This window comes from Pelecanus crispus, chromosome 1 (assembly GCF_030463565.1).
Source record: "Pelecanus crispus isolate bPelCri1 chromosome 1, bPelCri1.pri, whole genome shotgun sequence".
In the NCBI taxonomy this organism is placed as follows: Eukaryota; Metazoa; Chordata; class Aves; order Pelecaniformes; family Pelecanidae; genus Pelecanus; species Pelecanus crispus.
This window is the reverse complement of record NC_134643.1, coordinates 157,370,480-157,396,265: the sequence shown is the minus strand read 5'-3', so window position 1 is coordinate 157,396,265 and position 25,786 is coordinate 157,370,480. Positions and strand designations below refer to the sequence as shown.

The window sequence follows — 25,786 nt, the reverse complement described above, 5'->3', positions numbered from 1 at the left end:
TTAATTATCTTCAGTGTTGGACAGCTCTGGACTTGAATCAACATAACTGAAAGCTTCCTTGTTCGTGAAAGTTGAGCTCAAAGTTAGACTGTGTCGTGGATTCACAGGTGCAAGTTCGTTTAATACAATATTGTCACTTTTTACAAGAGTTGCTTTGTCCATGTGTTCTCTACTGTACCTGGCAACAACAGCATCAAGGAAGTCCAGCTTTGGTGGCAAAGTCCCACTCTCAAATAAGTATTTGGCTAAGTAGGAGACTATAATGTTAGTAAAGAAGGAGGTAAGCATAGCAAGTGTTTTAAATGGGAATCGCTGGATATAGATATTATTTTCATCTGGATAGCAGCCAGGATAGTAGATCAAGGGCTGAAGGTAGAGGTATGGTTCTCCTCCAGTTATTCTGAGAACAAGGCCAAATAAGTATCCTGCAATGGCACCGTAGGTGTTGGTTCCTTTAATAAATAACACACACAGGAGCTGGGGGAATATGATGATATAAACAAGGTCAGAGCTGAGGTACCACAGGCCGTACACTGAAGAAGCCAGCAGTGCCATTGCTGTTGCTGATGCTCCAAACAGAAAAACAGTAATTCTCATGACCCACACGATTTCTCTGTCTGAAGCCTGAAAAAAAAAGGCACTGTCAGGTGTTTTTTTCATGGCAATATTTGTAACCCTACATTTATGCACACAGTTGATATAAAATACTGCATTGTAAAAGGAAATTTTGCATGACATATTCAATAATATTTACAAACGAATATCTCTGTCTCTATCTCCATCTCAAACGCAGAGAAAAAAACCCAAGGTTGCCATTCTCAAAGTCGTTAATCTTTGAGCATAAGGAAAAGTCTGATAAAGTGGCAAATTAAAAAAACAACAGCAGAGTGTTAGAAATAACTTTTAAATACAAGCACAATATGGCTCAACCAGAAAAACTGTCAGCATCAGAATTTCTTCTCCATTTCCAAAGAAAAACTCCAACTCACTAGCCCATTCTGTTGTCAAATGATTTCCTGATAAATCAATCATTCAGAAAGATGTCTCATTTTGTTGAGGATTTAAGTAAAACTTATGGTTGCAGCAATAATTAGGAGCTGCTTGGATAAACTGCAGTGTCATGAGAACTCTTGAAACCTGCCTCCCCTGAACTAGCTTTTTCACCCCTGTTGTCAGCCACAACCATAAATATTTTTATGACTTTCAGTTTATTCAATATACTGTTAGGAGTGAAATGCTATACTTTTTCTAGTCATAGGCAGGAACGTGAAAGCTATGCATCACCTAGTTAAGGTCTGACCTAATATTTTCTCTAAAAGTAAAGATGAAAATGTAGTCTCACGTTTTGCCGAAAGGAAAGCTGGTAAATGTTCCGAGCAAACATAGAACTTGCTGATAAAATTGAAGAGTCAGCTGACGACATCACGGCAGCAGATACAGCCCCGAGGCCAAAGAATGAGATATAGACTGGGCAAAGGTACTGGAGCACAATCGGTAAGATCATATCTGCTTCTTTTTTAGTCATGGGGTCAGGGACACCATACTCCGTCTCGTTCCAGGCTGCAATATGGACACCAGTATGTTATTAGTAACATTAATAATCATCAGCTACAGTATGCCTTGACTTCATGTGTAGTGAGCTATTTGTATTGCCACATTTTCATTCACATTTAATGACCAAACCATTACTAGGGCCAGACCAATGGCATTTCAGAGAGGCAGTGTCCCACTTATTTCTGTCAGGCAGATTTAATTCTGATCAGCATTTTTCCTTACTTCTTAGTGTCCTGGTTTCAGCTGGGATAGAGTTAATTTTCTTCATAGCAGCTGACATAGTGCTGTGTTTTGGATTTAGGATGAGAATAATGCTGATAACACACTGATGTTTTAGTTGCTGATAAGTAGTGCTTTCTCTAGTCAAGGACTTTTCAGCTTCCCATGCTCTGCCAGGTGCACAAGAAGCTCAGTGGGGGCACAGCCAAGACAGTTGATCCAAACTGACCAAAGGGCTATTCCATACCATATGATGTCATGCTCAGTATATAAGCTGGGGTGAATTGCCCAGGGGGCAGCGATCGCTGCTCAGCAAATGGCTGGGTATCTTTTGTTGGGTGGTGAGAAATTGCATTGTGCATCACTTATTTTGTGTATTATTATTATTACTATTATTATTCTTTACCTTTCCTTTTCTGTCCTATTAAACTGTCTTTACCTCAACCCATGAATTTTACTCTTTTTTTCTGATTCTCTCCCCCATCCCACTGGGGAGGGGAGGGAGTGAGCAAATGGCTGTGTGGTGTTTAGCTGCCTACCAGGTTAAACCACAACACTTAGCTAAGTCTGACCACAGCCTGTGGTTATCCAGGAGGAAGTTTAATATTAAAACTTTGCATCGCTTATAAATGTCATTTTCCTCAATAAAACAAGTCTGGGATCCATGTTTGTTTAACTATTCTCTTGGATTACAGACTCAGAGCTCAAAGCCATGTGTTAAATATTTCTAACAGAACATTTCTAACAGTTTAGCTACATGGTGACTGTGATGGGGATCACTCTCACTATAGCAAAGACCTTGACAAGGATGTTGTGGTCAAGACAAGAAATTCCTGATAAATCATAGAATCATTTAGAATAATTTAGAATCATTTAGGTCGGAAAAGACCTTTAAGATCATTGACTCCAACCGTTAACCTAACACTGGCAAGTCCACCACTAAACCATGTTCCTAAATGCCACATCTACACGTCTTTTAAATACCTCCAGGGATGGGCACTCAACCACCTCTCTGGGCAGCTTGTTCCAATGCTTGACTACCCTTTCAGTGAAGAAATTTTTTCTAATATCCAACCTAAACCTCCCCTGGCACAACTTGAGGCTCTTTCCTCTCATCCAATTGCTTGTTACCTGGGAGAAGAGACCAACACCCACCTCGCTACAACCTCCTTTCACATAGTTGTAGAGGGTGGTAAGGTGTCCCCTGAGCCTCCTTTTCTCCAGACTAAACAACCACAGTTCCCTCAGCCGCTCCTCATTATTACTGTTAGGAGCACATAAAAGTACCAGAATCCAACGCAAACATGAAATAGAAATATTATGTCCCCAGATACCTAGAATGTGCAACATGAGTTAACCTCAGCCACAGGGATAGGAGCAATTTCCCCTGGGAGAAATATTCTGTAATATTATTTTCCAGTGTAGTCTCCTGTTGAAGAAGTCATGAGTTGATTAATGATGTCACCTGGCTAGATTATATCTAACATAAGCTTTGTAGGGTTTTCACAGATTTATTGTACTATTCATTTTACATTTATTGAACTAGTCATTTTTAATCATTTACCTGTAGAAGCTCCAATTGCACCAATGAGTACTGCAGGAAGAGCCATCACAAGACAGCCAAAAGCAGCCAGAAATGACAGAACTTGAGCATATGTAGCAGAAGATGAGGAAAGAACTCGCTGGAAATATGCTTGCCATGGGATTCCTCCTAATGTCTGCAAATACAATGGGCAGCATCCCGTCACTGGGGGCTAACTGGATTTTTTTTCTATCACCATGTAGAGAGCACATATATGCATTACTTGAATGCTGAATGCCGTGTTGGTGCTCTTTCATTCATTTATTGAATATCAGTCAGTCAGTAATAGCTGTAACTTTCATTCTCACAAGTAACGTCAAACCTTTGTAAATCCACTTAAATCCCATTCTTTTAGACAAGTTATTCCTTTGTATAATTAGCAACAACACTTTGCACTTACATAGTCTCTGTAATCCCCAAGTATTTTGAGCTGTATAAATACTTAATAAAGCCTTATGAAAGGTTATAAAATACTATTGTCATATCTCATATTTGAAGAATTTGGCCTCCAATACCCTCCCCTTGCCAAAATTAAATTACACTCTGATAGGATTTGAAAGCAAGATTTTATCTTCCTTTATGAATGTGTGTGGCCATCAAAACAAGGCAGCATGTTCTGTATACATTGAACTCAAGAATCTGAAAAATTATTCTCCCACTGTCTTAAGCAAGTATGACACTAATACAAATTAAGGACAAAGCAGTAAAAGAAAGTTTTATTTTATGGTGGCAACCCTTCTCTTTCTTTGGGTATATAATAGTGAAGATCCTGACTAGACTTAAAATTATGTCTGCAAAATACAACACAAAAGAGTATTATCAAATGCTAAAAAGCCAAGTGCTAACAATTCTGTCTTGAGAGCAGGATTTGAATAGTCTCCACTAAGTAAATAAGTGCATATGACTAAACAGCATGGAAAGAAAACACAGCAAATTGCTCACTAAACGTGCACTGCCCAGTTCTACACACTAAAAGAGGCTGGAGTCATTTGGACCAAATAGTGTGTATACAGGTGTTTCATATATGTTTCATGCACACACAGGGACCGAATGAATGTTTCACAGGCAACTCTGATTTTGACTTGCTGTTTATGACTGTTTTCCTTTGCAGCCTTAATAATGTTCTTTTAACAAAGCTTTCCAAGCATGTGTAAATTTCTTGAGCTACAGTGAAACAAACAAGATGAAAAGAAAATGTGTCACAATTTAGCAACATCAGAGCTTTCCTTTGGTCATCAGCAGAGGTAAAACCTTCAGGCTTACCACACAGAATACAGCCACTTGAGCTAATGTCATACTTGGGCTCTCTGAGAATCTCTAAAAAATTGAAGCTGGGTAAAACAATATATTTTAATAGCCCCATTATCAGAAAACTCTGAAGATTTTTGGTTGAGATTATTTAAAAAAAAAACCAAACCCAAAAACAAGCCAGAGAAAGGAATCCCAAAGTACAACACAACAATAAAAACAGTGTAGAGTTGCTCAGGGACACTGAGAATGGAAAATATTAGTATGTGTTGCTAGATATTCTAATGGAAAGTCCTTAATAACCACCAATCCCATGTGTAATACATGGGTATTAAATAACGAAAGCCCTCAGTTCATTCTGGCATGTGTGCACGTATAAATTCATCCATCCATCCATCTCTGCAAAGCTTTTTCTACATCACCTATACCTAAGGCATATTTAATCATTTGTATAACATATTTATTGCCTTCTGCAATATATAAATTCCTCTGCCAAGAATGACATAGTTAAGTATTAGCTGCATACTTTTAATTAATTTTAGCATAAGTCAACTCTTTCGTCCTGATGATATTTAAATTGCATTCCTGGCAATGCTGACTTTGACAGCTGTGCTACAATATTCTACTGATATTTCACTGAAATCATTCAACTGTGCAGAAATATTGAGCAGGAGTCAAGAGGGTAAAAGTTTTCAGTTTGCTGGAAACTCTTAACTGGAGTGTCTGTTATTTTCAGCTGTTACAGTAACACAGTGTGAGTGCTGAAATGCTTCATTCCTTCATCCAAGCCATCACTTACCAGTAAAAGGAAATTGTCCAGCCATGTGTAAATGTCAAGTGAGCTGATAGATCCAAGCCAAGGTGCTTGGTGCACCTGGTGCACAGCCGTGAGCCCAATGTCTGTCACTGCAGGATGGGACATTGCAAAGGGTACGCTGATCCACTGTAACCAAAGAGTAACACTTTGTTCAGGTCTAAAGAAGGCATTCTAAACCCAGGAAGTTTTCATATTAACACTGATCTGGTTTTCTTCTTCTTGCTACAGATCTAAAGCCAAGTTGCTGAGCTGACTTGCAAAAAAGTCAGGTTATGCGCCAGTGGAACATCTCCAAAATCCAGAGAGCTTGGTAGTGGATAGCTTACCTCTATTCTGGAGAGTGTGAGTATGAGCAGAGAATTAATCAGTGTAAATCACAAAATCAGCAGGAAAGACACATTTATACATATTCATTTTATTTTTCCTAAACTGCACATATATTCTTTACACCCTTTCCTGGACCACACTGTAGAGAAACATCTACATATAAACTTGTGTGCAACAGGATCAGGAGTCGCCAGTATACAGGCATGAGACATCACGAACACACCTGAAGGCTTGGGAATTTGTTTTTAATTCAACACAAAATTATAACATGACAAAAGAGGGGTGCTGTTGGTGAACCCCCATCTCTCTTGCTCCAGAACACCCAGTAGCGTAGTGTTACAGCACTTTTCTACCTTGAGGGCAATTTCACTCTGGGATCTTGACGATTTTCAGTCTCTCTGCTTTTGATCTAGGCCAAAAAAAGAGTTGAGAAATGCTTCCCAGAGACAGTTTTGGCCAGAAGGTTTGTTTCCTTCACAAACTGGCTTTTTGTGCATTTACTTGCCAACTCATTTTGCCACGATGTAACTCACTAACTCTCTATGAGGAGAAGCTCAGTAGCTGCTACTGAGATGAAAACCAGGCTTTGTGCTATATGAAATAGACCATTGCAAGCATGACATCCTTAAGGCTCCAGTGATATCCAAACCACGCAGATTACCACAATCCAACTGATCACATTTAACTGTATGGGGTAACAGGAGCAAGGAGGGGAGAAATCAAACATCTTCCTCTACTTCGTTGTACAATTATTGCAATAGTGTGGAAGAATATATGAATTATTGCTATGTTTTGCTATGCTGCCTATTATTCAGGGTGTTTATCACATTCCATGGTATTCTGTTCTCAGTTACATATTAAACTTTGCCCATTTAAGCACTTAGGCAAAAAGATTCCCTTCTCACTGTCTGCTTAGGCTTTTCTGGGAAAGATCACCAAAATGCTTCAACTGTCTCTAAGATATTTTGAGGGAAAAATAAACATGTTGTCAAAATTAATGGATGTTAATACTCTTCTCTTGGGAGATTCATGGGGAACAAGGATGTCAAATGGATTTTTTTGTTCTTGCTTGTGAATCTTAAATCTCAAATATGTCCAAGTGATGAGCCTCTGAAGAGACGTAGTTTGCCCACAGGCAGCTGAGATTTTCAGTAGGGTAAATTCCTAAAGGTCCACCTGCAGCTTGCATGCCACAGCCCAGGATTTAATAGGGACTGTACTGCAAATGCATTATAAGCTTTTGTAATGCATTCCAGTTCTTGACAGTCACCTAGCATATCAGTAGATAAAACAAGTCAAGACACTTTCTCTGGCCCTACAGTTCACTGACATGTCATGATTTACATCCATACATCTAGACTCCTTTCCCTGCCAAAAAGGACAGCCCTCAGCTGTTCCTGGGAACTATCCGGAAAAGTACTCGTTGGCATGGGCCAAAACAGTGCCAGGACTGTGTTAACAATTAAGCACTACAGATGATCCTGTGTTTTCACCTTGACACTGTTTAACTTGCTTAATATAGACATAGACCCAATTTCTTCATTGAGTCCTTTCTAACCAGAGTAGAAAATTCGCTGGTTTGAATGGAGGGCAAATAAAACCAAGGCTTATGGAAATGAAGTGGAAACTGGGACTTTATGTTGGGACTTGAAGCTCTGGGATGGAAGTAGCAGATAGCTAGAAGGAACTGGATCTCATGGGATTGGAAACCAGAAACAAAAGGACTTCTACACAGTGGCAAAGAGTTTAGAATGGGGGATCAATAATACAGCTGAGATGAAGAGTCAGTAAATAGTGGGGATACAGTGCAGGATCAGGGAAAGACTCACCAGGCAAGATAAAGAGCTAAGGATTGCAGATGTGGGTACAGAAGAGTCAGGAGGGAAGGAAAGAGACTACATGGGATTGTAAGGAGAAAACCAGGGAAGTACATGGAGTGGCTACAGAAGCCTAAGGAAGAAGCTGTGGCTGAACTGAGAACAGAAGTGATTACAACAAGCATCTCTTCTTGGATAAGGAGCAGGAGAGGAACAGACATTAGAGGAATGAGCAGTAAAGCTCTGTGCCAGTAGGAATACAAATTGTTCCAGAGCCTGCAGGAGAAGCTGGGATACCTGAGCCTGTGACATCTTCTGCTGTGACACCTACTGCGAAAGTGTCCCATCTTATCTAAAACTGCCTCACCTAGAGCATGACCATTTAGACACTATCTGATGTTTCCAGCCCCACTGGTGACTCCTGAGGTTATGAATATGGTTCTTGACACCTGACATTATTGCTGTTTATTTTAAATGGGAAATTACATAAAAAGCCCAACCTGAATTAAAAGAACACTATTAAAGCTATAGATCCAACCATTTAGAACACTGCTATACAACCTTCATTTGCTTTCCCTTCTCTGTCAGGTTCATGCTGCCTTTAATACTGGATCACAAGTTGTTATTCCCACAGGATCAGGGTCTATAGCAGTGCATGAGTTGTTCTTGTTGGAAAAGCATTTCTCTATTTTGATTTGGCTACAGTTTCGGGAATTTCCGTACTACACACCATCTGTAGAAACTGCATGATTCACAAATATTAACACGCATGTTAGGGAAGGAGACAGTATTTTCCCCACTGTGCAGGTGAAGAACAAAAGTGTGAGAGAAGAAGATCTGGAATAACTTCTCATTTGAGGTGGGCAGCTGGAACTTGGATTTACTTTTTCAGGGTATTTAGCACCATTCCCATGAAGTCAGTTACAACAGGTAATGCTTAGCACTTCTGCAGATAAGGCCATAGGCCTCGCGGTAGGATGCCACAGAGTGAGAACACACACAGGGTTGGTTAGTGACCACCTGTGTGAGCTCTGGCTGAAGCAATTTCCCTAGAGCTGCACAAGAATGCCGGTGAAAGCAGAGAAACAACTCTGGGTCCCCAAGGTGCCATTCAGTACCTTTACCTTGAGCCACCCCATTTATTTCAGCCTGTCTCAGACCTCTGCACACCTGTGACCATCTATTATTGCCACTGGCAAACAAAGACAGCAGCTTCTTTGCTCTGTGATCTGAGCCCTGTTGCACTGATGTTTTTCAGAGCAGGGCTTAAAGAACAGCAGTAAATAAAAGAAAAGGCTACCCACTAGCATATCATTGATAGGTGATGAGGGGATATTCATACCACTATATTCAAACAGCAAGGTCATCTGGTGAGACTTCCTATACTATGGTCTCCAAGGACAATGGAGGGAAATGAGGGTAAAACCAAGAAGGTGATTTAAAGCAGGAGATTAACTAAGTTGTGTGAGTAGGTGACAGCTACAGGAAAGAGAAGCAGGAGAGTATCAGCTCTGCAGGTTCAATGCCAGAGTTTCTGGACTGCTCTACTGACTGCTTTTTACATCTGATGCCTCCTTCCAGTGCCTCTGTCACATTTCTATGGATGGATAGGGAAGGAGTCAGCTCCAGTCCTATCCTGAGTTAGATATATGCTCAGAAGGAAAATTACAAAAGTGTTTGCACTATCTAACTGGTTGGAAAAAAGCCAAAGAATTGGCCATCTCGGTCAGCATTGTCATCAAAGCACAAGCTGCACGTTGATGTAAATGCAGACTCTCTAAGGTCAGAGCTCTGTGAGTGGGGATATTCCTTTGCCGCGCTTTCAGTGAAGACACAGTTCCAAAACTTAGGGTGGGCAATAGGTCTCAGTAATCATCATAATGCTCAGGGCAAAATCCTCAACAAAGAAGGGGAAAAAAGCCAAACTTACCAGTCCCAGGAAGATGCAGAAGAGCTGAACTACGTCAGTGTAGGCCACAGAATAAAGCCCACCCACAAGCGTGTACAACGTTGCAATCAGGGCAGAAATAATGACTGAAATATTGACATTAATGTCAATGATCACACTTATAGTGGCACCTATGGGGAAAAACAAAGCACTGCGTGTTAGCATATATCACAGTACGTCTGATGAGAAGGCTCACCTTTGTTAAGTTGCATATACAGGTGGTGGTCTGACACTTAGCAACAGCATGAAGATATTCCCCCCCCCCTCTATCTTCTGCACCTTTGAAGGGAGTGGGAAAAGGAAGACTCCTGTTGGTCTGAGTTTAGCATCTGTCATTTTGCAGGTTCTCATGAAATGCAGGAGGGAAGGGTACCAACAGCCTTTCCTTACGTTGCTCAAGCTCTGGAAGGACTACGCTCTGTTCTGTCTGGGGAAAAGCAGCCACGCACAGACAGCTGAAGCCTCCCTGGGTGACTTGCAGCTGCGTGAGAACAAGTGTATCACTGCAATAAAGGCTGTGCCTAGAGGAGGTCTGCTGCAACATATCACACCCTTTTGTGTCTCACTTATGCTCTGAGCTAGCCCCTTTTGACCAAGGAAGGAATGGTAGAGGAGGCATCAGCTACAGAGGCGGTTGTCCACCCACCCTTCTAAAGTGCCCTTGAATTGTTTACATGGGACAGAGTTGGGTTTCTTTGCAAACTGGAGAATCCATCCTCCATTGTCAACCTAGAAACCAAGAACTTTTCCAAGCACCATCAAGCAGATTTCATTTGTAGAAAACAAACCACAATGTTGAGCTGACCAGTCAGTCTCCACAAAACAGGTCATAGAATCAGTTGCTGAGACTGAAAGGCACCTCTAAAGATTTTCTAGTCCAAGTTCCCGCTCAAGCAGTGTCAGCTGGAGCAAGTTGCTCAGGATCATGTTCAGTCAGGTCTTGAATATCTGCAAGGGTGGAGACTCTACAACTTCTCTGGGCAACCTGTGCCAGTGTTTGACCTCTCCCACTGTAAAAAAAAAGGTTCTTCTTAAGTTTGAATGGAATTTCCTGTAGTTCTGCTTGTGCTCATTGCCTCTTGTCCTGTCACTGGGCAACACAGAGGTGAGCCTGGCTCTGTCTTCTTTATTCCATGCCCCTACTGCAAAATCAGATATTTATGCACATGGATAAGAACCCCCTGAGCCTTCTCTTCTCCAGGCTGAACAGTCCCAGCTCTGTCAGCTTCTTCTTATATGCCAGATACCCCAGCCCCTTAATCATCTTTGTGGCTCTTCACTGGACTCTCTCCAGTATGTCCATGTCCCTTGTATTGAGGAGCACTGGATCCAGCACTCCAAATGTGTCTCACCAGTGCTGAGTGGAGGGGAAGGATCCCCTCCCTCAACCTGCTGGCAATGGTCCTTCTAATGCAGCTAAGGATGCCATTGGCTTTCCTTGGCACAAGAACATATTGCTGTCTCATGGTCAACTTCATTGACTTCTAAGACTCCCAGGTCCTTTTCTGCAAACCTGCTTTCAAACTGATCAGCTCCCAGCCTGTACTGGGACATCATGTTGTACCTCCCCAGGTGCAGGACTTAGCACTTCCCTTTGTTGAATTTTGTCAAGTTTCTGTTGGCCCATTTCTGCAGCTTGTTGAGGTCCTGAATGGCAATACAACCATCTGGTCTATCTGCAAATCCTCACAGTTTTTATTTTCTGCAAACTAGCTGAAGGTGCACTTGGTCCCAATCAGCCAGGTCATTAATGAAGACATTACACAACACAGGACGCAGTATTGACTCCTGGGGTACACAGCTGGTGACTGGCCACCCAGTGGCTTACATGCAGCTGGTCACAGCCCTTTAAGTCCAGCAGTTCAGCCAGTTTTCTATCCGCTCACTGTCCACTTATCTAGTCTATATTTCATCTGTTTGTCTACAAGGATATTACAGGAGATGGTGTAAAGAGCCCTTTCTGAAATCGACAACATGCCCTGCTCTCCCTTTGTGAACCAAGCCAGTCAGCTCATCATGGAAGATGTCAGGTTGGTCAGGAATTGTTTCCTCTCCATAAATCCATATTGATTCCTCCTAATCCCCTTCTTGACCTTCATTTGTTTGGAAGTAGTTTCCAGGAGTATTTGCACCATCTCCTTCCCAGGGACTGAGGTAAGGCTGACCAGCCTTTGGTTCCTGGTATCCTCCTTCTTGCACTTCTTGATGATGGGAGTGACATTTGTTTTCTTCAAGAAACATTTCTTCAGGAACATCCCTGATCACCACAGTTTTCGGAAGATTACTGAGAGTGTCCTTGCAATGCTATCAGCCAGCTCCCACAGCACTCACAGGATGCATCCAATGAAGTCCTATGAAACTGTCTGTCCAATCTATTTAAAATATTCCTAACCTGATACTCTTCTAGCAAGCCTTCCTTGCCCTGGACTTCCCTAGGGTTCTCAGGGTCCTGGGAATCCTGAAGGCTAGTCTTATCAGCAAAGAATGAAGCAGAGAATGCACTGAGTACCTCAGCATTTTTTGTATCCTTTGCCACCAGGTCCCCTGTCCCATTCAACAGCAGTCCACATTTTCCCTAGTTTATGTACTCGTAGAAGCCTTTCTTGCTGCCTTTCACGGCCAGATTCAAATCTGGGTGGACTTCGGCTTTTCTAACCCCATCTCTGCATGCTTGGACAGTATCTCTGTATTCCTTCCGGGTCACCTGTTCCTGCTTCCACCTCTTGAATTCTTCATTTTTACATCTGAGTCTAGTCATGAGCTCCTTTTTCATCTATGCAGGTCTCCTGCCAGCTTTGCTTTTTTTCCTGGTTGTCAGGGTGGACTCTTCTTGAGCTTGGAGGAGGAAATCCCTGAGTATCAGCAAGCTCTCCTGGACTCCTCTCCAGGGCTGTCTTCCATGGGATTCCTCCAAGCAGATCCCTGGAGACACCGAACTCTACACTCCTGAAGTCCTGATTTTTGGACCCTGAGCTCCACCATCTCATGAGCACTGCAGCCAAGTCTGCCTCTGACCTTCGCATCCCTAACTAGTTCTTCCTTGTTTGTAAGTAACAGGTTCAACAGAGCACTTCTCTTCATCAGCTCCTTGATCATTTGTTTCAGGAAGTTGTTGTCAGTGCACTCAAGAAACCTCCTGAATTGCTTGTGCCCTCCTGCACTGCCCTTCCAGCAGCTATCAGGATGATTAAACATTTCCCTCAGATGTATTAGCTATTTCAAGTGATTGCAGTGTTTTAAAATCATGTTTAAAAAAAAATTCCTCTCCTCCTAATTAGGATAATTTAAATGAAACATGTTGAAATAACTTTTAGTCCTTGAAGGCATTGTAAATGGATATTCTTGACCACATAGGTGGAAACGTTCTGGCAGTAGAACACAACACAATGCGTGGTATATAATTGCTGCTGGGAGCTGCCAGGTGGCTTTTTGTTGTACAGTGAGCCTTCAAAGTTCATGTGCTTAAGGATTACAAGCTCAGACCACTTTCACAAGCTGGAATCCCTGTCTTCCCCTTCTATAACCCTGCCAAGCAAGAAATCATGAGGAAGATCAAGAAGTGAATAGTACTGGTATTAAATATTCATCAGTGAGGATAGGTGTGCAAATTAGAAGGTATAATATAACCAGATTATTCACAGAACAGTTAAAATCAAAACCCTCAATGACCTTTATAGTCATTGACAGTCTTTAACTGTCAGCTGTTAATATAAACCTACTAGAGAGGTATTCACAGTACTTGCTTTGAAATATCACAGATTAGCTTGTCCTCAATCAAAAAGAAAGTATATTCCTAATACTAAGAGTGTTCAAGTTATTCAACTCCTATCACCTCAGCATGTATTTTGTTCTTAGTCCTTTAAGGATTTTGTGATGGAATCATGGTAAACAAGCTCCCCATTGCTTTGCAGTTCATCAGAGCACAGTTGGAGAGTACTTTCAAAGTTTATTTTCTGCTTAAAATAGCTTGTGCTAGAAAGCATTACCACATGCATGTGCACTATGAGTATGATTAGCTGGTAAAAGTCAACTACTGGTGCTTCAACTCAAGGGCTTTCTCAGTTCTTGAAGGGATTGCTAAATTCAAGCCTGAAATATAATTAAAAACCCTAGAAACTGGTTTTTTTTCAGGACTGAGTAGCGGGGTGATTTTCTATTGAGTCATAGTTCCACTAATTCTCTGAGTCCTTTCTTGAATCCTAAGTATTTTCTTCATTTTGTCAAGTAGAAAGCCATTTAGAATTGAGTAATACTTCAATTTATTGATAGCATCTGTTTTACTTCTATTATTTGTGCTATGGGAAGTTCTGTATATGTAGCTCTCCTATATGCAGGGGATTATTTTGTTTAGATTCATTGGCAATAATCTTTCATATCTTTAAGTGAAATTTTGACTGGCTTGTGTGATCTCAGTGGTGTAAAAGAGAAGCTGGGTCAGTCTTGACATAAAAGGGACACTTGCAATCACTCATGTCACCCTCAAAATTAAAAGAAATTTGTTGCTAAATCTTTCATGCTCTTTGAAAAGGGACAACTTAAAGGTACCTGAAAATGAATAGATACTTTGTGTGTCTTTCCATTACCAAAATAATTAATGGGGTACCATTACCGGGTTTAATTACTAGTTAGCACGGGTCTGAGAACTGTCACACTCTGAATCCTTTGGCCAGGATAGTTAGCATTTGAAGCCAGAACTTTAATGTAGTTCTGATTTTCTTAATCCTTTCCACCTGTGATAAATTAATATTTATACTGCTTATTCCTTACCTAAGGCAGAGAAGATGGCAGCAGCCCAAAACATTTCTCCCATTAAAGCCGGAATAAACAGTAGCCCTCCCATCCTTTTTCCATAAAGCTGCTGAAAAGGGTCTAGCATTGTCACATAGCCTTTAGATCGCATGGGTTTTGCAAAAAAAAGGCCACCTACAAAGAAAAGTAGCATGAGACACCAGCTGCAGTGGAGAAATGCAGTACCATTAAGGGCTAAAATACTGATTGTCAGTTAAGCGTACAAAAATATCAGTATTACTGGGTTTTTTTTTAAAAGAAATACGTACAGTTAAAATATTCTCTAAGAACTCTTACCTTATATCTGTCCACAGAGTTACATAAACACATCCACACCATTAATATCTATGGTCTGATAATGCAAAACAGGTTTGTCTTATTTTGTCTGGTTCAGTTTACTTACTCTGCTACTATGGAGGCTATCAGAGTTTTGTCTAATTTTGGATCAACCTAAGGGAATGGCTTTTCTACCTAATCCTGTTCATTCTTAGAGCAGAATCCAGCATGAATTTTCACATGGCCCTACCCTAAAAATAAAACTGTCTGGGATTCCTGGATCAGAAATACGAGTTCACACATGGTTTATTGTACACACAGCAAATCTGATTCCTTCAGGACAATTCAGATTTATTATGTGTGCTTAAATCAACCTTACTACACCTGCAGGGTAGGTCAGATGCCTTCTTGGCTCTGCAGGTGTCAGGCTCCCCGAACATTTGTCATACACTTATTTCACTTATTCAGCAAATTTTGATGTATCACAATTCTGCTCTGCCTGGCTGGCATAGGGCCTGGATATGTACATAAATGTGCAAAGGCCTCACCTTTCTAATGTACAGTACTCAAATTCTTTCTGGCTGCGGGAAAAAAAGGACATATCTCAGGAAAGCTGGAAGGGACCTTCTGTGGAAACCTGTGTAGCTGAGACCTGCACATGACTATAGCTAACTAGACTGCTACCACAGTAAAACTGCTGAAATGCAATGTATGAGGCACAATAAAAGACCTGGAAAACCAGTCAGTTCCCCAAAAAATCTACTGTACAGTATTTGGTGACCCTTAGTAGGTTCTTCATCACAAGATATGTAATGTATTCATCCTATTGTACAGAAGATTTTCTACATTTCTATGTATTGCCTTATATCACTCATATTTCTTCATTTCATTAAGTTCCGTGAACAGAAGGTACTGGCTTACAAATCACAATTTATTTATGCTGTTTATGTGAACACTGTCTTTAGGCAGGTTTTCTGGATGCAAAAATCCTCCAGCATTTTTTCACCATTCTTGAATTGGTCATGGATCCTGTTCCTATTCTACTTGTTATGTCATCATTACAAAAGACAACTAAAAGAAGAAAAAAAGAGTCACTAGTATTATAATCTATCAGGATGTTCAAACATCTGTCAGAGAAAACAGGGGATATTCTAACCTTTAAAACTAAATTGCTTGAAATATTAGGAAAAGTGGTATGCAGCACAACATTGAAATAACAGGGAGATTATACCAATCTTAAATCCTTCCAGTCTGAAGCAATATTATTTCTTCTAGACTTGCATTTATATTTTTTATTTTTTTTTATTAAAAGAAGGATAAACAACTCCTCCCCCCAAACCTGCCTGTACTGATCACTCCTACAGAAATGCTTTCCTCTCTGTGCTCTGCAGAGTGATGTATAGTCACATGATACAGACCTCTTTTCTCTGCAGTGGCCATTATAATTTCCAGGAAAAAAAGTCTGGATATCTAAAAACAGCTGGAAAGGAGGGGAGAGGCTAACTCAACCCTTTTTGGGCTATCATTAATTTGTGTCAATTCTACAGAGTCTAAGAGTCAGGAAGATCCTTGTGACTACGATCCTAATGACTGCTTAATGACATTGGTGGATCATGACCTTCATGACCTCATAATGACATCGACTGATCTCCAGGCAGACATCTACTGTTATTGTTTTCCTTACAGGAAATAGAGCTGCTCTCAGGGATGGGAACTACTACTGGAACTGGAGCTGGCCCGCATGTTCCAGAGAGGAGCATCTGTGATGGAGATGGTTTCTGCCTGGGAAGAGAGCAGAACCAGGACAGGCCATAGGAAAGCATTTCCAAGGGGAAAAAAAGAGTCAGGAGGGAAACGGAGTTGTATAGGAAGCAATAAAAGGGGCAAGAAGACCTGGATAAGCAACCAAAGGAAACAAGGGGACAGACTAGGTGGGAGGACCATGAGAAAAGACTCAAAATAGACTGAGAGGTCAAGTATTATTAGAAAGGCTAATATACCAGTCACATTAATGAAAGATGAAAAACACAGTATCTTTTATGATGCCTTAGGGACATGATCTGTTCACAAACTGAGAGGATGTAGTTGACAACTTTGTGGTATATTCATCATGGCTCACAAGGCAGTACTTTTGTTGTGAGCTGCTCCATGATGAGACATGGTGAGAAATTTTTTATTGCTATTATTTTTAAGAAAAGTAAGGAAGTTCTGAGACTACATTTCAGGAATTAGAGGCCAGAGCATTAAAAATTGTAATGCTGTCTGTATTTTACACTCTGACCCTGCATATAGCAGGACTGTGTATCTGCATTTTGACATGTGATTTGGAGTTTTGTACTGCTTTTAAGAGGATGCTTGGTCCAATTTTAAGGAAATAGATTGGTTCTACTACACATTTCCTACACAAAATTTGACAAGTTACTTAGACATTTGGTGAAGATCTGTAAGGTGTAAGCACTTCCCTAACCTGAAAGGTTATTTGCCATTTTTGAATTCCAAGATTTATAGGTGCCCTGATACTATCATGTTCCAGAGCATACAGGCACTTAAAGAAAACCTGAATATGTAAAACTTAGTATATATAATTAAAAAAAAATCCCATAACAAAATCTTTCTTATTGTGACCTCCACAGATCACTATGGTTGTAATAATCAAATAGGTCTTGCCAAGGCATTGAGGAGACTTAAGATACCAAACTATTTGTCATGATTTTCTGTTTTTCTTTTTAATAGCCAAACCTATCAACAAAAGGCATCCAGTTTACCTCGGTATCCTTTTATCAGACCCTAGCTGTTTCATTTCAAAGGATGGACTTGTCATCAGAACTGTTTAAAATGAGAGACTAGTAGCTTTAGTTCTTTGCTTACCTAAAACCAGACTAAGGGAATATCCGATAGGTGCCTGAGCCCAAGCTAAACCATAGCCTGGGACGTACACAGCTTCTGCTGTCCCGTTGATGTAACCTCCTCCAACCCATGTGGCTGTAAACAGAAGAGGTGGAAAAGTCTTTAATGTGCACAAAGAAAGAAAACCTCCCATGTTGTGGAATGAAATTGTCATCACTTATAATATTGCCGTTTTTTATTATATGTACTATACAAGTGCCAGACATGGCATCCTTCTACAAAAGATAGTCAAGAAACTTAAAACCTAAGCATGCAAAAAAAGAAGTCAGAAGGACTGAGACAATCATCAAGGTGTCTAAGCATCTGTATAGTCAGTGAAGATGTGAGAGCTGAGTCCCCCACTACTTGTTTACAATGAATGAAGCACATCAACTCATTAACCACTACCATTTTCTTTGTGTTAGTCCAAATGAAGGAGAGATGTAAGGGGGGATCTGAAGAAGAATAAACATACAGTTTTAAAATCATCCCAGCTGGGAAAACTCAAAGCATTTAAATGAGACAAGAGTTTAATGAATGCATCATTTACTAGGACCTTCATGAAAAAAAAAAAAAAAAAAAGCAGCCCTTAAAACCTTGCTAAATTTTAAATTGTGGCTACACAAAGCACATTTTGTAAACTCTGACTTCCCTAAATGCTATATTTCTGCATAGGACTGTGGTGGTTTTGTGTTGCTATTTAAGTTCTAAACTTTGACTCATTTATTTTTGTGCTTCCTGAAGACATATTCCAGAAGTAAATTGTGCTATCTGTAATATTTCTGATTTTATCTCTCTAAAAACCAGCGGTATTTTTAATATACCAACCTCAGATCCTTAATGAATTGATTCTCTGCCTTGAAGGGAAGTTTCTACATTTGAGAACTTGGGACCTTACTGTATGTGTAAAAGAAAATCTCCAATACAGAAATGTATTGTGATTACATTTACAAAAATAATTCATAAAAAATTATGTAATAAAGTTTATCTCTTCCTGTTTGTAGAGTCCATGCAAAAAGTTCTTGATTTTCTCTAATGTATAATGAATAAGTTTTATGAATCTGGATCTGTAGTTTGAACAAGGGCAGGCAGATCATTACAAGTACTCGATTTTTGTAATGCTATTTTGATTTGCCTCAGAAGCCTTTGCCTTCTTATATAAGAATAGTTCAGGCTTTCTGTGTAAAAATTCACGATTGTAAGAAATTTATTTTCCTTAAGCATTCTTCAGAATATTCCCAACATCTGCCATCATACAAGCAAATCTGATTTTAAGACAAACAGTTGGAGATAAACACAAATTAAGAAAATCTAATTAAAATGCCTAAAGAAATTCCATGAAAATCTGAATGACCAGTCTTTCTCACTTAACTGTGATATCTCTCAAAAACTACCAGAGGGGATTTTTTTTAACTCAATGCTAAATTACACTGTGGATTTAGAATCAAAGGTCTCTGGCAATCAGAGCATTACAATTGCCCCCCTTTCAGCATTTTGAAGCACAGGAATAGACCATTCTGTTGTTGGAAATAGTATAATGGGCTTGTATGAGGGATGTGCATGCAGAGAAAGTCTGCAACAAAAGAAGTGAACCAAGGAACCCTGTTATTGGTAGACTTTTGGGTGAGTGATGCCCATGTGGGACCACATGGAGAAGATGGGTGAACACTGATCCTTGATGGGAAGAGCAGAGATACAGAATCTACATAAAAAGTTGTCAGACATTTTGGATTTTGTACCTCTTGACGGTGTGAATTAATGTAGGTGGGAATATGATACTTTGGTTACCAGAGTCCTAGAATCATAGCATCATAGAATGGTTTGGGTTGGAAGGGACCTTAAAGATCATCTGGTTCCAGCCCCCCTGCCATGGGCAGGGACACCTTCCACTAGACCAGGTTGCTCAAAGCCTCATCCAGCCTGCCCTTAACACTTCCAGGGATGGGGCATCCACAACTTCTCTGGGCAACCTGTTCCGGTGTCTCACCGCCCTCACAGTAAAGAATTTCTTCCTAATATCTAATCTAAATCTACTCTCTTCCAGTTTAAAACTTTCACTACATTCCCTCAGAAAGAGTCCCTCCCCATCTTTCCAGTAGGCCCCCTTTAAGTACTGGAAGGCTGCTATAAGGTCTCCCTGGAGCCTTTTCTTCTCTTGGCTAAACAGCCCCAGCTCTCTCAGCCTGTCATATGGGAGGTGCTCCAGCCCCCTGATCATCTTTGTGGCCCTCCTCTGGACCCGCTTGAGCAGGTCCAGGTCCTTCTTATGTTGGGAGCCCCAGAGCTGAACACAGGACTCCAGATGGAGTCTCACGAGAGCAGAGTAGAGGGGGAGAATCACCTCCCTAGACCTGCTGGCCACATTTCTTTTGATGCAGTCCAGGATGAGATTGGCTTTCTGGGCTGCTAGCACACTTTGTTGGTTCATATGCAGTTTTTCATCCACTGATACCCTCAAGTCCTTGTCCACAGGGCTGCTCTCAACCCACTCATTGCCCAGCCTGTATCCATGTTTGGGATTGCCCTGACTCAGGTGCAGGACCTTGCACTTGGTCTTGTTGAACTTCATGAGGTTCACACAGACCCACCGAGAGGGCCTGTGAAGGTCCCTCTGGATGGCATCCCTTCCCTCTAAGTGTCAACCACACCACTCAGCTGGGTGTCATCCACATCCCACTGTCCATGTCCCTGACAAAGACGTTAAGTAATACTGGTCCCAATACTGGCCCCCTTGAAGGACACCTTGTCACTGATCTCCACCCAGACTTTGAGCCGTTGACTGTTGAGTCCATGACTACCTGGGATGTGTGTTGCCTATTGTGTCTCAAGCAGCATAGACTTATGGAATAGGTTGTGAGCACCTGTATACAATAACAAAAATAAATATGTAGAAAGGGAATTGTATTTGTCTCCTTCCCTGGAAAAAGCATGAGAATGAATTCTGCATGAATGATACCCATTTCCGGATAGGGAATAATATCCCATAGCCAAGGACAGATGTCCAGCATTGCTGCAGCTGTGGTGCAAGGAGACTTCAATGTCCAGCATCAATTTGCCTGGGGTTGCTACTGAGATGACGGGTGTTCTCCAGGGGGCACCGGGATGCTACGCCTAGCTCCCTTATTTTCTTCTGGAGGGGCAGAGGTCACTTCCCCTTCTGTGTGATGTTGCAGGGGCCATTTCTCTCCCCTGGCTGGGGACAAGAACAATGAATGCCCTACGGACAAGTATTGCTGTGCAGGGTGGCACAGAGGATTTAGCACTTAATTTCCATTTTATTTCTTGATTTCTGGATTGGGGATTGAAAAATAGCTGCTGATCAATTTTTCTGTGCACATGACTCTTCTGGAACATCTGCCAAGGACCCCAGAGCTCGAGGAAGGTGCTATATGGCTTTTTCTGAGGGGGTGAATGGGTAGTCAGCATGTACATTGACATCAGTAAATACATTTCTTAATAATGGGATATGATAGGATGGGATTTCAACCTTAGATATTAATTTTCTGATCCTCAGTTTGCTAAGCCACAATTTAAAGTTAGTTTAATACCTTTTTTGGTGAAATTATTTTTTATTTTTCCTAAATCAGACAAAAGGAATATAAAATGTCATAATCTATAGAAACACTCATGTGGTAATCTATTTTAATCCTTTTAAGCCTGCTGTCTGAAGGACCAAAGAATGCAGCAAATACCAATATCCATTTAAAACATGCACCCTAAAAAATGATCAGACAAATACTGGGGCTATGGAGAGCAATTCTGCTTCTAGTTCATATGAGGAACACAGAAATTAATCTTGGAGTTCTTTATATATATTGATACATATTAGAAAACCAGTTTTTTTGGCAATTCTTTGTGAATGATCCCTTGTCTGACCACTCAAACTATTGAATCAGCTCATCAAGTTCTGTAAAACTAGAATCCGGACCTAAGGATTACAGAAAAATAGAATTTTGTAATATTTCTGTTTTTCTTGTGGAAAGATACATAGCTCCATCCAACTAAAATGAAAAAATGACATCAGTAGCTTATTATCTTTTTGGTCATGTTTGTAACCATTTGATTATGTCATCTCAAATATTTCCTTTGGGGTTTAAAATCAGGCACCAAAATCAGAATAGACTCAAGTTTATCACAGATACCACTATGTAAGAATTTCACTCGGAAATTAAGGAACACTAATATTTAATGCAACATTTTAACTATAACTATGTAAAAATGATACACAAATTAAAGGTGTGTCTACTATGGTACTACGTTAGCTCATTTTAATATGAGCTGCTGTGATCCATCCCCAATTCAAGCTTCTCACTCTTTCTATGTTGATAATTGCAGACACACTCAGCCTTCAACAGGCTTTGCGTTCAGGCGTTTCAGTAGGTAGTTGATACAACTGCTTCTTTAGGATCACAGTATACATCCAAATATGTCCACAGCCACTATTCGTAGGTAGTGCATTTGCTGTAAGGCTTTTAAATGCCATTTAGAAAATCAGCTATAATTACTCGGGAATCTTGAGTCCATCCTTATGATGTCACAATGTTTATGCTCTGAATTTGATTTTAAATTTATAGGATGAGTTCTGTCATCCTCCCCACTGAGCAGCCCTAGAAACTGCTACTGTTTTTTTAGCCAATATCCATGGAAGATGGTAGTGTTTGTCTTGGGCAAGAAAGACAGAATTAGGCCTTATCCCATAACCCAGAGTACTTCATGCCCATACTAACAATATTCTTTCTGGAGATCTTTAAAAATGTCTCGTTTTCCTTTTACGGGATAGGTTTTGCTTTTTAATTTATATTTAGACAATTAAAGCTGTGAAATTTAAAGACTATGTTGGAACAGCCATATATCTCTGGAGGCATGGTTACGGTTACGAGGTGCAAAATCTGCAACTGTCATTTTTAAAGAAGCAAATATGTCCTTGAATAATGTGACCGTTTAGTAAAAATTATTGTGGATTTTGATCAGCTTGCTTTCGCAATTATTTTGTTATGGCTTTACAAACTAATTATCCCAATCACCCTCACAGAGAAAAAACTTGGACCATCCCCTGATTCAGTAGACTTGTGCCCACACTTTGTGCCCTAACTTTGTGTGCTAGGCTTGGTTCCCCAAAACTGAAAGTGTAACTTACTTGCCATCTCAAGCTTTAATTGCCATATTTGTGGAAGGCAGAGGTGAGAAAGTATGTGAAACCTGATAGTATAAAATCCATGACTCTTTTAGCTGCGCAAAGGCTTTAGGATCAGCTTGATATTCTACTGCAGAGACAATACACTACGCCATCTCTAGAGCTTGCGTGAAACAGGATGAGCATACATGGGCGTGAATTGTGGTGGTTATAGAAATTGCCTGTAATATAGGAAAGTCCAGTTCAAGACCCATCTCTGCTTCAGCTGTTATGAAAAATATTCCTGTAAAATAGGATTAAGGAGACCAGAATTTGTGTCTTCTTCCACAGGCAAAGCTGTTTGTCATAATCATTTGCGTGGGGAATGTCTTGTTTCGCCTCCACTCCCCCAACCTAATGATTACAGTTTTGTGGCAAGCAATATCTCTGTGCAATATTCTGGTTTCAGTGCTCTTGAAAACATTTAATTCAGCAGAAAGCAGTCAAACCAGCTCTTGCTATGAGCAGAATCTTGTCATATCTGATGATTCAGTAGCCAATGGATACATGATACAGTAAATTATAGCAAAGTGCGAAAAGTAGAACATCTGCCTGTATTCAAACTTTATTGACTTTTACATTCTTCACTCAATACCCAAATATTCAGTCTTTGAATGAGCAAAATGCCCCTGCAAGGGGATGGGATTTTCTCTTGATTAAAGAACACACAATTTTGGCCCAAGTTTTTATGTGTCTCTTCCTTATTAAATAATTGTGAAATCAGAACAGGCAAAACAGCAAAACATATATATAGCCTGATAAATCAAATCTGGCAATTGAAAGGGCTTTGCCTGAATAGGATTTAGAATAAATAAATAAATAAGCAGCATGCTTAAAAATTGAGTGGCTTAAATAAAAATCGTGGGCCAACTCACTCTTCTTATAATGCACTTTTGTTCCAATCCCATATGTTAGCTGTAAGAATTGAGATTTTGGACCATATTGTGAATATCTTATTTACCCAGGTAAGACACCTGGTTTGACTGTCCCTGGGAGTCAGGCAGCACTGCTTACAAAATTAGTGAAGAACTCTTCCTTCACCCAGACTTTCCCTACTGATATTACTATTCACAGTAATGTATTATTTTGTCAAACTTCTGCAAAAGAAGCTAAAAGAATCCACAAAGTAAGTTTGCTGAAATCAGTGGAATTACAACTTTGGATTTATGCCAATTTTCTTTTAGAAACTTATTCTTAATTAATGATACACCACCACCCCCCCCCATCTTTTTGCATATAAACTTCGTTTTTCTCAGGTGAAACAAAAATAATTCACAAATTTGGATGGCTTTAACAACAATAACAGCTATTTTAAAACTGGATTTCTTACTTACTATATAAATTCTACACTTCTCTCCCAAACATATCTGATCTACAGATGAATATGAAAGCAATGAATAAGAAATATATGAAATTCTTCCTGTATGATTTTAAAATATTTGTTGTTTTTATATAGATGCTACATTTGTCTGTTCAATAAACAATGTTAGCAGCATTTGGGAAAAAAAGTATATATATTTTGTCCATTTTGCATTATTCAACATGCAGATTACACTTCTTCATTCAGATGGAAAACTGACAAGTTATACACTGCTTAGGAAAACAATAAAAGACGATTTTTTTACATACCGGTCATTGTAAATCCACCAACTAGCAAGCCAATGTCTCTTCCACCAACTATAATAGCTTCACTGCGATCTCCTTCGCTGCCAGTGTTCTTGGTTTTCCAAGCAGCCCATATCCCGACTGCCAGGATAGCCAGGTAGAATACAACTATGGCCACCAGCCCCTCCGCATGGAAAGCCATGTTGAAGTCCCGGCTGTTTCTTTGATCGCTATTTCATTAAGACGTCTGGAGAGAATGCAATAATACGTCTGCTTTTAACAAACCTGGTAAGATGCTTTTTAGAATCAGTGCACAAAGAAAACTCAGATGGTTATTAAAGAGACTGTTCTGGTGAATTTATGAAATGAGTATTTCAGATCTAATTGAAATTGAGTTTACATGCCAATTAAAATGCCTGTGGAGCAACAACCAACAATCGCACCCTGCGATTACAACGGGAAACGTAGGATGTGACTGAAAGCTACGCAATTCTTAGAAATCAGTTACTGAGGGCTGAATTATTTTAGAGTCACCAAGACCCCAGCGTCTGGGAACTCTTCAGTCAAGAAATAGTTTGGTACATGGAACAGGAGAGAAGATCTTTGCCACATGGGCTATTATAAAAGTCTCTAGTTAGTTAGAAGACAAGCTACGAAACTGTTTTAAGTTATATAAGAACTACGGATAAGTAGTAGCTATAACAGCAAGACATCTTTTGAGCCTTGTGTCGGAATGCTGAGCCTTTCCCCCCCTCTATCCTCTCCTGTATTTAAAAATCTGCGCTTTCTTTTTTGTAACATTTAATTGTCCAGCATTAAAAGTCTCAGGCTACCCTCGCTCGCAATTTGAGAGGCAAACGGAAAGCTGTCGAACGGCAGGAATTTTAAGCTGTACGAACTGCAGCGCGGGGAAAACTCCCCGGGCGACGCCAGCAGCGGCTGCCCCGTACCCAGCCCTTCCCGGAGCCCCCTCCCAGCCCTCGCCCCGCCGCTCCGCGACCGCCGCCACGCAGCCGCGCCGCCAGAGACCCGTCCGCCCTCCCGACGGCTCCGCGGAGCCCAGCGCGGAGCCAGCCCTCCCTACCGCGCTCCGCCGAGGCGCCGCGCCGCCCTGCGCGGCCGCGCACCCTCGCCCGCCGCCCCACCCGCGCCCCGCCGGCCCCACCTGCGCCCCCGCCGCCCCACCCGCGCCCCGCCGGCCCCACCTGCGCCCCCGCCGCCCCACCCGCGCCCCGCCGGCCCCACCTGCGCCCCCGCCGCCCCACCTGCGCCCCCGCCGCCCCACCTGCGCTCCGCCGCCGCGCTGCCCCGCAGCCCACGGGGCGCGGCCGCCCATCCCGCGGGGCGGCGTCGGGGCTGAGCCGCGGGGGGCTTTGCCCCCGCCCGGGTTTTTTGCCGCTCGGGGGGAGGGCGTGGGGGCGCCAAGGCTGAAAGGCGGCGGGATCGGCTCTTCCCCCCCGCGCGGTGCACCGAGTGCGGAGGCTGCGACTGGGGGGCTCGTGGATTAAAAAGAGGAAAATCCCTTTATAAAGGAGGAGGGTTGAGT

The 25,786-nt window shown here is 41.2% G+C and overlaps 1 protein-coding gene across 1 annotated transcript; it reads right to left on the bottom strand.

The window, feature by feature from the left end:
* SLC5A7 (solute carrier family 5 member 7) lies at positions 1-24,442 on the bottom strand. Its single transcript, XM_009479490.2, has 8 exons — positions 24,265-24,442; positions 17,445-17,558; positions 14,280-14,435; positions 9,495-9,643; positions 5,403-5,546; positions 3,338-3,491; positions 1,343-1,560; positions 1-624 (listed from the first exon to the last, which is right to left on the bottom strand). Exons 1-8 carry the CDS (start codon positions 24,440-24,442, stop codon positions 1-3), a joined length of 1,737 nt encoding a protein of 578 aa, XP_009477765.1.
* Positions 24,443-25,786: the final 1,344 nt, after the last annotated feature.

Bases quoted from the DNA above. Each gene is read 5' to 3' on its own strand.
- SLC5A7 (XM_009479490.2), bottom strand. From the start codon at position 24,442: ATGGCTTTCCATGCGGAGGGGCTGGTGGCCATAGTTGTATTCTACCTG. The intron at 3,492-5,402 runs GTAAGTGATGGC...TTGTATTTGCAG, and splicing joins TGGACAATTTCCTTTTACTG to ACATTAGGAGGAATCCCATG. The intron at 625-1,342 runs GTGAGACTACAT...TTTTTTTTTCAG, and splicing joins AGCTTTCCTTTCGGCAAAAC to GCTTCAGACAGAGAAATCGT.